Source organism: Gossypium hirsutum, chromosome A01, assembly GCF_007990345.1.
Source record: "Gossypium hirsutum isolate 1008001.06 chromosome A01, Gossypium_hirsutum_v2.1, whole genome shotgun sequence".
Classification (NCBI taxonomy): domain Eukaryota; kingdom Viridiplantae; phylum Streptophyta; class Magnoliopsida; order Malvales; family Malvaceae; genus Gossypium; species Gossypium hirsutum.
In genome coordinates, this window is record NC_053424.1 from 107,816,900 (window position 1) to 107,832,062 (window position 15,163).

At 30.5% G+C, this 15,163-nt stretch overlaps 1 protein-coding gene across 1 annotated transcript; it reads right to left on the reverse strand.

Annotated features, from left to right (window-relative positions):
- Positions 1-1,078: 1,078 nt before the first annotated feature.
- On the reverse strand, positions 1,079-4,036 carry LOC107947332 (pentatricopeptide repeat-containing protein At4g35130, chloroplastic). Its single transcript, XM_016881974.2, has one exon. It carries the CDS (start codon positions 3,867-3,869, stop codon positions 1,458-1,460), a length of 2,412 nt encoding a protein of 803 aa, XP_016737463.1. The 5' UTR covers positions 3,870-4,036; the 3' UTR covers positions 1,079-1,457.
- Between the last annotated feature and the right edge of the window lie 11,127 nt (positions 4,037-15,163).

Sequence of the window (15,163 nt, forward strand, 5' to 3'; positions counted from 1 at the left end):
AATGGCATGCCACTATTTCTCTACAATTTGTCATAATAGTGACCGAATTAGTTATAATTAATAGTCATGTCAATATTATAATGGTAAAATATTGTTTACATTACTTAAATGGTTTAATTAATACAAATTTTAAATTTGAGGTGTTATCTAAAAAAATTTTGATTGAAATTTTTGAAAAAGTTCATCTTTTTAACCGTTAATCCTATTTTGATATTTCTCTTGAAAAAAACCCTTAATCTGATTACTTAATGGTTTAGTTTGGAGAATTTAAAAGAAAAAAAAAAGAAGAGAATTAATTTGATTAAATGCTATCCAAATTACATTCAAGTCGATGCCATTAATATTCATTAATGGCTAATAATTATGTCCTTTTTTTTTTGGTGAGGAAGAAATAAAAAATCAAACGTAAGAAATTAAACTAATCCATGGGATAATAACTGTCATTTTTATAACCACAAAAATAACAAATTTTTCATGGCAAAAGGAACACAATTCAACATGCCTGTTTGGGTCACAGTAAAAAAGTTCTTGCTTTTAATTTGGTGCTTTTATTAGCATTTAATTATCTGTTCTTTTTTTTTTAGATTTTTCAAAATATCCATTGAAAATTAATCCTTTGCATTTTTATAACTCATGTTTTTTTTTTTAACTAAAATGTTGCACATCATGCACTGGCAAAGCTAAAGATGTTGGCCCTAAAATGAAAAAGAAAAATCAAGCCTTTTTCATAATTTATAAATTTTAAATTAATAACAATAAAATTACACTTTGACCATTAAAAATAATAAAAATTTAATTTAATCTTTTAAAAATTATAAAAATTTTAAAATAGTGAAATTATATTTTTTACTTTCGTAAAAAAATACAATTTAATTTTTATCCCAAATTTTTCTGATTTTACCCTAACCTCATACAAGGAAAAGTAAAGCTGATCAAAACTTGGTGGAGCTTAGGTGTGTAGGTGAACTAAATTCTTCTCTTTAATGCATCTTTATCTGTTCCTTTCAAATGTGAGCGACGGTGGAATATGCATCTTTCCCTGCGTAATGAAACACTAATCACTTGAAAGGTTAAAAAATTATCAAATACCAACATTTTATTTATTAATAATTGTTTCTGTTTGGAATTTGTAAGTGTAAAACCTAATCAACACGAGACATAGACAAGAGAAAATTATTGAACATGGTCTCGCCCCGGTTGTCTACAGAGAAAAAATACACTATAAACATAGAGATACAGAGAGTTCAAAAACACCCATAAATACAAACACTAAATTTGAGCCCCGAAACAAACCTCGTTTCCGTGCTCCTTTGTGTTTAAATACATGGAATACCTTTTTATCCCATTAACCTGGTGTTTTACCAAACTACTCCTCACATCTCTTCATATCCTACAGAAAAACCATATCTCCATTCTCCAATAGTTTTCATGGCTATATTGGCGTAGAACAGCAGCTATCACCAATAATCTCCACAAAAGCAATTTCCATCTTGAAAGTGATGAAACACCTTGGAGTCCCCTACTATAATCTCTCTTTTAGTAATCTTTGAGATCTTCTTTGCAACATTGTGGCAATCCTCGCAAATTCTAATATTTTTTCTAACAAGAACAGGAGATCCCAACTCTGTTGAGATCAATCCGAAAGAGATGGCCCATCTCACACTATGATTCTCTGGTAAATTAGGTCGTTTTCTTGTCAAATCTGTTCTTTTCAACCTGGTACTACGATGCGCATAAGCATCTTCCTTGTCTGCTGTCATTTTCGATATGATATTCATCACATCATTGACCATGTTCATCTGAGCATTTGACCTGTCTTGATCAACAAACCTGTGAATTTTATAGTCTGTCTCAACTGTACTACATCCCATTGTTTTAGCTAGGCCTTCTTGAATCATAAGAGTTTTGATCTTCTCTACGTCTTGCCACCTCCCAGCTTCAGCATACATGTTAGAGAGCAAGATGTAACACCCTGTGTTATCATGTTCCAATGATAAAGCATGCTTGGCTGCAACTTCTGCTAATTCTATGTCATTGGCCTTTCTACTTGCAGCTAGTAGAGAACCCCAAATCCGAGCAGTTGGTACTAGTGGCATTTCTTCAATAAAAAGCTTAGCTAGATCAAGATTCCCAGTTCGACCAATAAGATCCAGCATACAACCGAAGTGTTCTATTCCTGGGTCAATACCATAATCACTTTTCATTGAATTAAAGTATTCCCACCCTTCATTAACCATACCAGAAATGCTGCAAGATGATAATAGAGAAACGAAAGTGCTCTTGTTCGGCTTGATACCATGTTCTATCATTTCATGGAACAACTGGATGGAAATTCTCCCAAACCCATGAATGGCATAAGCCATAATGATTGTGTTCCATGACACAACATCTTTACGAAACATGCCATCAAAGCATCTCCTTGCAGTCTGGAGATGTCCACACTTGGCATACAAGTAAATAATCGTATTTGAGATGATGGTATTAGAAGAAGTAAGCCCCAATTTTGTAATAACAGCATGTATTTGCCTACCCTCACTCAAGGAGGTTAATTCAGCATATGCTGGTAAAACACTTGCAAATGTTATTGCATCAGGTTTAACAGATTTGTACCAAATGTCTTGAAACATATCCAAGGCGTCTGAGTACTGTCCATTCTGTACATAAGCAGCAATCATTGCATTCCATGACGCCAAGTTCTTTTCATTGATTCGCGTAAAGACATGTTTAGCCAGTTTCAACTTCCCACACCTTCCATAAAAGTCAACCAGAGCAGTCTCCAACACTATATGAGGGAGAAACCCTTTTCTGATTGCACTAGCATGAATAGACTTGCCCATCAAGAGGGCTCCCATTTGTGCGCAAGCTGGAAGTAAGTTTATCATTGTAATACCATCTGGCCTCAAGTTACCAACCTCTTGCATCTTTTTAACACAAGAGAATGACTCAGAGAAACAAGCAGTAGAAACATACCCAGCAACCATAGCATTCCAAGCAACAATATTTTTGTTAACGATCATGTCAAACACCCTCTCTGCATAAACAGCATTACCACACTTCCCGTACATATCTATAAGTGACGTTTCAACCATAAAATCCATTTCAAATCCATTTTTAATAACCTGACAATGAATCTCTTTCCCATTTCTTTGACAACCCTCAATAGAACAGGCCCCAAGACCACTAATAAAACTGAACTTATCTGGCCTTATTCCTATCAAAACCATTTCCTTTAAGCAAACCAACGAACTCAAACCATCACCAACAAATTGGTAGCCAGAAATAATAGAATTCCAAGAAACCAAATCTCTCACAGGCATCTCCTTAAACACATTCTCTCCCAATTCAACGCACCCAACTTTCATATACATAGAAATGAGAGAGTTGCAAACATAAACATCCAAGTCTAATCCAACCTTAATCAATTTGGCATGAGCCTTTTCCCCTTCTTTCAAAGACAATAACCCAGCACAGGCTTTGAGCACAAATGGGTAAGTAAATTTATCCGGTCTAGCTCCTTCAAATTCCATCCTACGGAAATAACTAACTGCCTCCTTGAACAACCCTTTATGGACTAAACCCTTAATGATGATATTCCAGGTGAAGGTGTCCGACTGGTTCATTTCTTCAAACAAGTAGAGTGCATTTTCTATGGACCCGGAATCAATAAAGGAACAAAGAGCATCTATGAGTGTGAAATGGGTGGGTTCGGCTAAGATGTTTGAAGCTTTGGAATGGGTTGTTTGGAGTTGATTTGGTTTTGAGAATCTTGGTCGGGTTACAGCGAAAGGGTTTGTCTTGGGGGGTTCGAAGTGGTTGAGTGAAACAATTCTAGGTGCGTTGAAATTGTGAAGAAGTAGAGTTGCAGCCATTTTGAGGTTGGTTTCAAGATTCAGCAGTTGAAGATATTGCCATTAGAAATCAAATGTTTTTCTCTTTAGATTTCTCTGGATTGTAAATTGTACTAGTGTAACCGTTAATTCTGTTTCAGTAGCGGCTTCTTTTCAAACCAGATATTATTTTATTTTATTTTAGTAAATATTAATTAAGACGGCCGCCAAAATAAAATTCGACAATATATTTATATATTACTTTTCACATTTATTTATTTTTTTCAACATGAAACTTCTATTTATGAAAAAAAAAAAAATATATATATAGGTAGGTACACAAAAAAGTTTAGAAAAATATAGGTTTAATGACAAATTTAATTATTAATGTTTACATGTTTTGTCAAAATAACCTTAATTGTATTTTTGAATCTTTTTTGGCAATCGATTATCCTTTTTTTCAATATTCTTTTCTAATAGATATAATGAATAAATTCAAGATTTTAAATTTTCTTCTCTTTTAAAAAAATTTCATCTTTCATAGGTTTATTTATTAAAATGTTTTTCTAATGAGTTTATTTTTTTAAATAATTATATCTATTTTTTAAAATTAAGAGTTTTTTTAATTTAATGTATTATTTATTTATTATTTTTCTCATGTAATTTTCTTAATAAGTTACATTAAAATTATTTCACATATGAAATTCAACATTATCTCCATTAATTTTTTAATGGTATTTTCATTAAACTTGTGAGAAAAAGCAGATTACAAAAAAAACAAAAGTTGATGAAAGAAAACTTAAAATTACAATTAAGGCTATTTAGATAAAATATATAAATATTAGTGGCCAAAGCCAAAAATATAATACAAAATCCCACGAGCTTACAGCGGCCAGAGTCTAACCTCAACAAAGACGAATAAAAAAACTTTAGCAACTAACCATCATAGTTACCACCATCTGACGAGGTCACTTGGGTAGAAATTCGAAGCCAAAGGCGGATGCACCTTTCGATGGTATGTAACTCCTTTTTATTTTATTTACTTTTGTTTTTGGCATCACAAGTTTTTCAAACACTTCTATGGGATAGAGCCGAAGACGGCACAGAAAGAATCGAAGTGGTGGTTGAGATTGAAACCTCCCTGGGATCGATATTCTATTCTCATTATTATTTATTATTTATTGAGGTTTTTTTTCATTTTTGATTTACATTTTTTTACTTCAATTGATTGTCTCGATATTTAATTAAAATGAATATTTTGGATTTGAACTTTCTTGCAAATATTTTTTTATTTATGTTACACTATTTTTATTTAAATCGATTATGTTTATATTTGATTTAAATTAGTGTTTTTTGGTTTATTTTTGATAATGAAAAATTGGACAAAAACAAGCTTAAAATTTATTTTTAACAAGTTTTTACTATTTAGATTTTTAACATAATATAGTTTCAGTATTTTGACCATAACTTAAGCTATTACATATTTACTTTGGGCTCTTAATATACCATTTTGAATGGAATTGAAAGATCTAGTTAAAGTTATTTAATTATTAAAGCCCAAAAAATTTAGGAGACACCCAACAAGGCATGAAAGTTTATTGCGAAAATTATCGAAAAATCTAGAAAAATTATGCTTTATGCATTCAAGGGCACTTTTGTATTTTTTTTCATTGTATTATTTTTTCCTATAAATAGACATTATTAGGTCGAGAGAGAGACATAACCGCTCATAGTTTTATTTTGATTTTGTACCTTATTTTCTTTATGGGTTTTTAAATTGCTTTTCTATTTGAAGTAATATTCGGAGTTTGATTCTACAAGTTTGTGAGATTGAATTGCTCGTAATATTTCTTTACTCTTGAGTATTTGCATGTCTTCTAGCTTGATTTCTTCTAGTTTGTTAAATATTCGATTGGTATTTGATAGCTTAGAATGATTGATTTGTCAATTTAATAATTAGTCAATTGATTGATTTCTAATATTTGTTATGACTGCATGATGATCTGCGTGGTGTGGATATGAGATCTAACTTAAATAAACCCTCATTGTGCTTTCGTTGGTTAAAATTGAGTTTCTTTTGTTTTTAAGGCTACTGATAAATTAAATTCCTAAGCAATCATTATAAGGTTGTTTGTTAATAAGGGGCTAATTATTCCTTTGTCCTTTGGTTATTTAAAAATTCATAGCGATTAATTTTTACCATTTTTATAATTTAGTTCTTGTACCTTAATTAGTTTCTAATTCGGCAAAATTACCTATCCAAAATTCAATTCACTTGTACAATAACTCAATAAATATTTAATAAAATATTTTATGAGTTCGGTTTAAGAAAACGAGGTCCCAATATCTCATTTTCCAACACCACTGTCTTTAGGATCAAAACACTTATACATTAACTAACTATTCAATTAACAAATTCGTTAAACCAAAATTTAATATAATACTATAGTTGACTCATAAATATTAATTAATAATATTTATGGACTTAATCATCAAAGAACGAGGTTCTGAAATCACCGTTTTTGGCACCACTAAAAATCAGATTGTTACATAATCAAACCTAAACAGTCTTTGAATTTACTCATATCTACATCAGCGGAGTATACTAGGAAGCACAGAACCTTTTGACGGAAAGGTAAATGATAGCCAAGCACTTACTCCCGATTACTCAGTTGGGTCACTAAATTTTTTTGAAGCTTGGATAGCAGAGTAATCAGTTCTCATGCTTACTATCAAGATTATCCAATTAAGCACATTCATCAATGTTCAATCCAATACTCACGCTTGAAAATATCAAAAGTTCACCTAGATCATTCTTTGTAAGCATGCTTCAAACAAAATTATTCTCTCGAAAATTCTAAAATCAATTATAAAAAGCATATCAATAGAAAAAACTGTGAATTTAGATAATATGAAGTATCTATTGTTCTAGCAAACATCCTAACATAAATCAATGTTACAAATTCTATACAAATTCACCATTTACGTTTTGAAAATATTCAGTATGGCAAATTTATTAATCTTAGAGACATAAAAATACTTCAAAATCTCTTTGAGTTAATATTTCATGCAAACTACATGCATTATGCAAAAATCGAAGACATAAAATATGCAAAAAATAAAAAAAATAGCTAAAAATTCATGCAAACTAAATTGACTCAACTCGATTCTCTTATACCTAAAACTAAAATTATCTTCAATGTTCTAAAAATAAGAAAAGAATTAGGAAACTTCCCTGTTAAAGTACTCAAAATATATTTAAGTAGACACATCCTTTGTTCTTTTTAAAGCATCAATGACTGGTTTTGTTAAAGTGTGCACTACAACAAAACAGGTATATAGCAACACAAGTTGCGGCTAAAAAAATTAACTGTGTAGTACAAGAATTAATGACGTAGTTGCATCTATCTCTCTTGTTCTTGTGTTCAACAAATAAGTCCAACAACAACTAGAATTTAATGAGAAAAAAATAAAATAACAAATTGAAACGGTCTTACCAAATTTCTGAAGTCGCTCTCTTGATCTATTGTAGAAACGTGTCTTTTAATACGCTTAATTTCGAAGAAAAATAGAAAAATGACCAAAACGAGTAAAACGACTTTTAGGAGGTCAAATATAGGGTATAATATCAAATATAAAATTTTAAAATACCAATATATCCTTAAAACATGAGTTTGGGCTGTCCACTCCACCAAAACCATTGAAAAATTCGAGTTAGGAGGGTCTCCGTCAATACGGGAGTGCGGAAGGGCTTCGGGGAGAGAGTAAACATTGAATGGGGGTGGTATCGAGGTGTTGGGGTGTTGTATCTTGCCTCGGGGCGTTGGGGATCACAAGCGACCGTGCTGCGACTCTAGATCTAGGATTGTGGCTCCATAGTTTTGAGCCGCGACCCATTTGTCTTTCTTTTAATTCTTCATGTTTTGCTTGTTTTTTTATTATTCATTTCACCTCCATTGATCCTCAAACTTGCATCCCAAGTTCATATGCACCTAATTTGAATCATGAAACACCAAATAAATTAATAATACTAATAATATAAAATAAAAATAAAAATGCTAATATATGCAAATGTGACACTAAGCATGCAAATTAAGCTAAAACATGATATTTTACTTGAAGAGAAATACAAAAATAAAACAATAAGGGTCCAAAATATATGAATTATGAGTACTTATCAGTCCTTCTAATGATTTTGTTATTTACATTGTCTTTTATGGGTTGGATCTTATAACAATGAAATTAAAATTAATTATGAGTGTCTATTTCCATAAAAAAGACAATTTTGTGTAAGTACTTTTAAGGGTTACACAAATTAATATATATACATATATATATATATGATAATTATTCGATACACTGAAAGTAAAAAAATTTTATTCCACAAGTGGGGTTGAGATTTTGTCATTATTCTAAAGTTGTATTTAAAATTTTAATAAAGAAATTGTGGCAAAATCTCAACTTGCTTGTAGAATAGAACTTTCTTTTCATGTATACCAAATAATTATCCAAATAAATATTAACTTTTTTGAAACAAAGACTAAAATTAAATAAATAAATTACAAAGATAACCAAAGAGGCAACAGGAACAAGATAGAACTAAAATCGAAGCCAACATGTTTACTTTGTACATTCGTTCATAATCTCTTAATGTGAAAATATAAGTTTAAACATTAGATATTGACATTATTCGAAATGTCAGCCAAAAACTCTAAACATAAACCACAAATTAAATACGAAAAAGAAAAAAATTCTAAAAGATTATATAAATCAAACATAAACACAATCAATTTAAATATAGATAAATGAAAATTTAGAAAAAAAAAAAAAAGACACACACACGAAAATGAATCCATCTTAAACTAGAACACACCCACAATGACCTAAACTCATAAATACATTTTTCTGAAATATTTGAAAATAAAATAAAAACTGACAAATAATGTCACTTAAACAAAAAGACGTGGGGCATCTCATCATCAAAACTTGGCTCTTTTACCAAATAATAAGAAAAAAACAATACCATTTCACTAATTTTTTTTAAAGTTGCGATAATTTAGTGAAACATAATAGAACGAACAATTATTTAAAGGTCAAATTCTCTTATTACTAATTCTACTGTGCATATATTATATATATTTAATTTTATATTTTAATTTAAAAGATTAATCTTAACTTAAACGATAACAGTTCGTTCGTCCTATGCTACACGAAAAGTTGTAGATTTAATTTATATTTTTCAATTGGATCATTATTAGTATTTATACTTTTCATAATTTCAATAGTGACACAAACAATGATAGTTAAATCTATTAATTGACATTTTTCAAATAATATTTTAAAATAATTAATTGATATGACATTGCATTTGTGATAATATGCTTGTAATGTTAAATTTTTAAAATAAGATGACATAACATAATAGATTTAACAATTATCATTTGGTAAAAACTAAAATTTTAAAATTCAAAAGATAAAAAAACTAAAAGTTATCAAATTTAAATATAAAAACTAAATTTTCAATTTACAAATAGAGTATTAACAAAATTTATGAGTAAGACTCATAAACTCACGTCTACAAGTATCTACATAATTCGCACCCACATATTTACTTTGAAAGGTACTCTTAAAATTATCTCAAATAATCTGATCCGATTAAGTTCCTTTCTCAATTGTCAACCACCACTGATACGCCTTATCGCAAAACAGAGACACTGCACCTTTCAGTTTATGCTCGGGGTGCAGTCAATGTTATTCATCAATCATCTTATTTAAATATTAGATGAGCCAAATTTTGTCATTTGAAATGTTGACTCTCAATGCTTGAAGAACTTATTTTTAATATATATATATATTATTTTTGAATATATTTAGGATTAGAGTTTAAAAATATTTGGTAATTGAAAGATAAGCTTGGGCTTTGTTCTTTAAGGATAAAATACTCTATATGGCTGAAGTATATCTATATTGAAGTCTACCTTTCTCAAATTGCAGAAAAAGGAACACCCAATGCAGTGTTATTGCTAAATTCCAAAGAAATAAAAGTATTAGAATGTCATGTACATAAAAAAGTTGAGAATATTACAGTCGGAGTGACACAAATATTGTTTAAATGGATCCAGTGTCACTCTTCCCCTTCCCCAAATGATGAAGAAAATGTACATGAAAAAGTTACACAATGATTAGATATAACTTACAAAATGTTAAAACTTTTTAGTAAACGTTAAACAAGTTTTATGTACCATACCAAACTTGTTCATTCTTCAGGAATGCTTTGAAGTTGAGGACTCCAACAATGGAAGCTCTTTTTAACTGCATTACCGGCTTTCATAGCATGCTTTTTTCGAAGAAGTTTTAACCGTTGTTCAACGGATAGAGATGGTGATAGTGATGATGGACAATTCCTATTAATCTCACCGACACCTCCATTAATCCTTCCCAGCAATTGTTTCAAATCTTGCTTCCGTACAACAATCTTCACCCTCAATACACCATCCTCGTTGATGTGATGAGTCACAACAGTAGTGCCACCTCCATTGTTAGCCTTTGCAATGGCTTCTAACAAAATATTGCTTCGCAGTGCTTTCTGGTTTCGGTTTTTGGACTGTTTGAATTCTCTCTTTGGTGATGCCTTTCCCTCCATTTTTATGCTTTTTTTTTTCTATGGGTTAATATTGATTAGCGTCCTCTACCTCAAGGCCTTTTATATAACATTGAAACTTCACATCAATGTAAGGTTGGCTAATTAAATATTAAAAAATGGGTTTGAGTTACAACTGAAATAACTGGCTACTAGTCGTTGATCTTGTTGGTAGAGTTCCTAAAATGTTTGTTAACCTAGCTCAGTATATAACCCTAGAAAGTTTGATGTCTAAATTTAAATTTTATAAATAAAAAAATTAATATTAAAAGGATTTAAGAGTTGGATTGAGTTCGACTTTAATCGAAACTTAATATAAAAAAAAATCACATGTGACATGTCTTATAAAAGTCAAAAGGGCCAATAATGGATCAGCATTGAGAGCCTTAGCTTACCTCATTTGTCAAGCAGACTCGTTTTCTTGTAAAATGAAACAATCCCTATAAGTAATTTTAAATTTTTTGCACCATTATTTATTTATTTATTTATTCAAGTTTCTTATCCCAAAAGATAGATTAAAGCCAACTTCTCATGCAAAAAAGAAGAAAAAAAAAACAAAACCTTGTTGTTGAGCTGAATTTAGCAAGTGGTTTACGTGAAGGGAGGGTCCTGAGAATTCTGTAGAATTAATATATCAGCAAGTGTACATGATTATGTATATATATGGACGAAATATATATAATATTATATTAAGGACATGGCATTGTTAGGGTGAGCACATATGGAAGCAATTCCGAAACATTGGTGTAAATGAAAATTGTCAAATAGTTGAGCTGTGAAATAGCTGTGTTTTGTGATCAATCATTCTAATAATCTCAGCTAACTTTAATTCTGATATCCTACCTGAGTGTTTAATTAACATATTTTTTATACTAATACGACGCACCAACCTCTATTTATGCATTTAAAAATTATGTGAACTACTACTGCCTTCTTTCCTTCTCTTTTTAAATATATAATAGAGATTATCAATGATTAGAACAATTATCATTTTTCCCTCAAGTCCCCATGCCAAATACCATGAAACTTTATGCCTTCTCATGATCTGACAAGTTTGGGATTTTATATAAGGGCTTGAAGAAAAATAAAATAAAATTGTGTAATATTGGCAAGTCGTTGTTTCTCATAACCATTAATCATTGGAGAAATTATTCAAGTTCTTTGGGGTTGAATTGAGAATTTTTGTATTTTTTAAAATATCTACATTTGCCATTTGTAATACATATCTCCAAAAGAGGAAGAGATATTATCTTTCAAAAATATATGAATTCCTAAACATATTAATAATATTTATAATTGTTTTGGATTATATAAGTTTGTCGTTATAATTTTCTGTTGAGTTTTTTTACGGTGTTAAAAAAAAAAACTAAAAAGAATTAACAAGTGTCCAATATAATAGTAAATTAAACATATTACATTCTCAAATAGGGAATATTATTGAGCCCTTCATTTATCATTCAGCATCTCTAAACTTATTTAATTTCTTTATTTTTATTACACAAATTATGATCAATCTTGCTATTATTGCTATTGAGTGTTTAAATTCCATTGATAACTAAGTTTTTTATCTGGTAATGATAGGAGCAAATCTACAATTTTTTTTAGTGGGACTAAAATTGAATTATAAAATTTTAAGAGGTCAAAATATAATTTTATCATTTATTAATTTTCTATTTCATCATTTTTAAATGGACTAAACAAAAAAAAATTATATTTTGGAAGTCAAAGTGAAATTTTCCCATATATTAACTTAATTTTTTATTATTCATAAAGTGAATAAATTGCATTATTTAAATTTTTGGGAGGTTAAGGTCACGGCCTACCCCTTTAAATTCACCCCTTACATTCAGAATCCGTTACGGCTGTATGTCTTATTGATTTTTATGTCCAGGTTTTTCTACACAGCATAAGCCTGTTACACACAGCCTGGAGATACGGTCATGCGACCCTATTACGAGTAGCATATGGCCTACCATATGGCCTACGACATGGCCGTGTGACCCTGATTTCGAGTTGTACACGATTTGGCTACACGACTTGGGCTCTATCACACGGTCTAGCCATACGACTGTGTAACCCCTATTTTCAGTTTTCCCACATTTTTTTGTTTTGTTTCAGATTAGTCCCTGATTGTTTCCAAACTATTTTTAGGGTCTTATAGGCTTGATTTAAGGTCACTTTTTGTATGAATGCTATGATTAATGATTGACTATTGACTTATGATGATTAAATTGAGCTCTAAATTGTTGTGATTTATAATTGAACTGAAAATTTGAGAATGTTGCAAATTACTTCTAGTTAAATTCTGAATGGTATTGGAGCATGCATAAACCAATATATGATCTGAGAAATGATGTAATTGTTAATCATAAATTGAATTGACTATGTTTGGATGATTTTTGTTAAATTTGAGTAATAATTATGCATTTATGAAGTATTCTATGTTTATTTAAGATAATTAAGGTGAATTGAATGTGTTCTATTCCGGCTATGACTATAGCATTTAGTGGTATCAGAGGTACGGTTTAGTTGATTCTAAGACTGAACATAACATGTATTAAGTCTAGAAATACATGCCACTTTATAACCTGTGATAGTGTGATGACTCCCAATCAGTTTGACTTATTTAATAGATTAGAGATGTCAACTAAGTCCAATTGAGCGGATTCTAATGGAGTACATAGTTATGTTCCAACCACCGATTAAGGGGTTGCCCATAATGTGCTCGAGTTTTAAGGGCCTAGAGAAGAGGTTTGTAACAACCCCTACCCGTATCTGTCGCTGGAATAGCGTACGAGGCATTACCGAGAAGCACGAAACACTTATAGATAATTTAAATACATTTTCATAACAACTTGTCTCGATTTCATACTATTTCGTATTTAAGCTTTATTCACTAAAGTCTTTGAAATATCATCTTTATGCAAATAACACACATGAGGTACATAATTCCGTAGTTATAAATGAACACATTTATCAAACATATTCCATGTTTTTATATATATATCATAGTCTCAAATTTACATGTATCAATTACCATCACTTCCTCGTATTTCAGACAAATACGTGTAACAATTCATAAATATGCAATTCACTAACTCTTCCTGCCAATCACGATTTAAATTGCCAAATCACTTATTGAGCCCAATTTCAATGTACACTAAAATCTATCATATAAATTTGGATGTTCGTATTCATCAATAAATTCCATGTACATATATCATCATCTCTTATTTCCACATACATTTACTTTCCACATTCATGAATTCAAATAGCATATACAAGACATACCAATGTATTTCAGGTACGTTTTCATGATATTTCATTTCGAACTCAGATTATTTCATACTAGAAGTTTTCTCATTAACTCATTTGGAATACCAATTCATACGGATAATACACTCAAGGCGTAGAAATATATAATCACAAATGAACTCATTCATCAATCGGGTTTTATGCTCATGTCTCATCAACTCGTATTTCCTTATGTCACATAATTCCATGTAATACTTACCAAACTTTTTCAAATTAGTGAACATCTTACGGAATTGGTCTGCACCGGTATGCACTGAATTTCACTGACAATCACTGATGCCATAGCATAGCTATGGTCTTTTCACTAGAATGCCATAACTCAGCTATGGTCTTACATTTTATACACATATCACACCGATGTCTTATCCCAGATATGGTCTTACACAGAAATCACTTGTCACTTGTAGCCGAAGCTATCACTATTCACTGATCAGGTAGCCGGAGCTACCATTTTTCACTAATCAAGTAGCCGATGATCAGGTAGCCGAAGCTACCACTTTTCATTGATCAGGTAGCCGAAGCTACCACTTTTTACTTGCCATTTGTCCTTGATCAGATAAGTGTAGCTGAAGCTATCACTTATCACTTTCATTTGTCCTTGATTAGATAAGTGTAGCCGAAGCTATCACTTATCACTTTCATTTGTCCTTGATCAGATAAGTGTAGCCGAAGCTATCACTTATCACTTTCACTTGTCATTGATCAGATAAGTGTAGCCGAAGCTATCACTTATCACTTGTTGCCATGGTCCAACCATGGTCTTTTCCTTCAATTCATCTTGTCACTGAATTGTAATGCTCAATTTGATCATTTATTCAATTTTCATGTTTTTACATTATTCGCGATTTTATCATCAATACATATAAAATAACACATCATGAAATTCATAAAATTAACAAATGGTCACTAAAATTTAGTTATACAAACTCACAAATACGATTTTTGTATTATAACGATATTCATAATTTCATAATAAATATTCCAAATAAAACATTATATCATTTCTAATTCAACATTTATCGATTATAATCGGGCATGTGATCAAGTCATTCATATATATATTTACTTTTCCTCTTCCTCCTCTCCATCCACATCCTTAGTATAAATAACACACTTGTAAGTAACATCATCCATAATTTTCACTATTTACTTATGTGAATATTCAAGCTGTCCATCCGTGTCATAGTCACTAAATCATTTTTATCTTGAGCTACAGAACTCGAAATTAAGATCCATAAATTTTCCCAGAAACTAGACTCATATGTTTTCTTGCCATAAAAATTTCATAATTTTTGGTTGAGCCAATTAATACAGTTTATTCATTGAAGTCTCCCCTGTTCTGCTGTCTGACAGTTCCGACCCTTCTTCACTAAAAATTAAT

What these genes read in the sequence shown, in the direction of transcription:
- LOC107947332 (XM_016881974.2), bottom strand. Translation starts at nt 3,869, where the DNA reads ATGGCTGCAACTCTACTTCTTCACAATTTCAACGCACCTAGAATTGTT.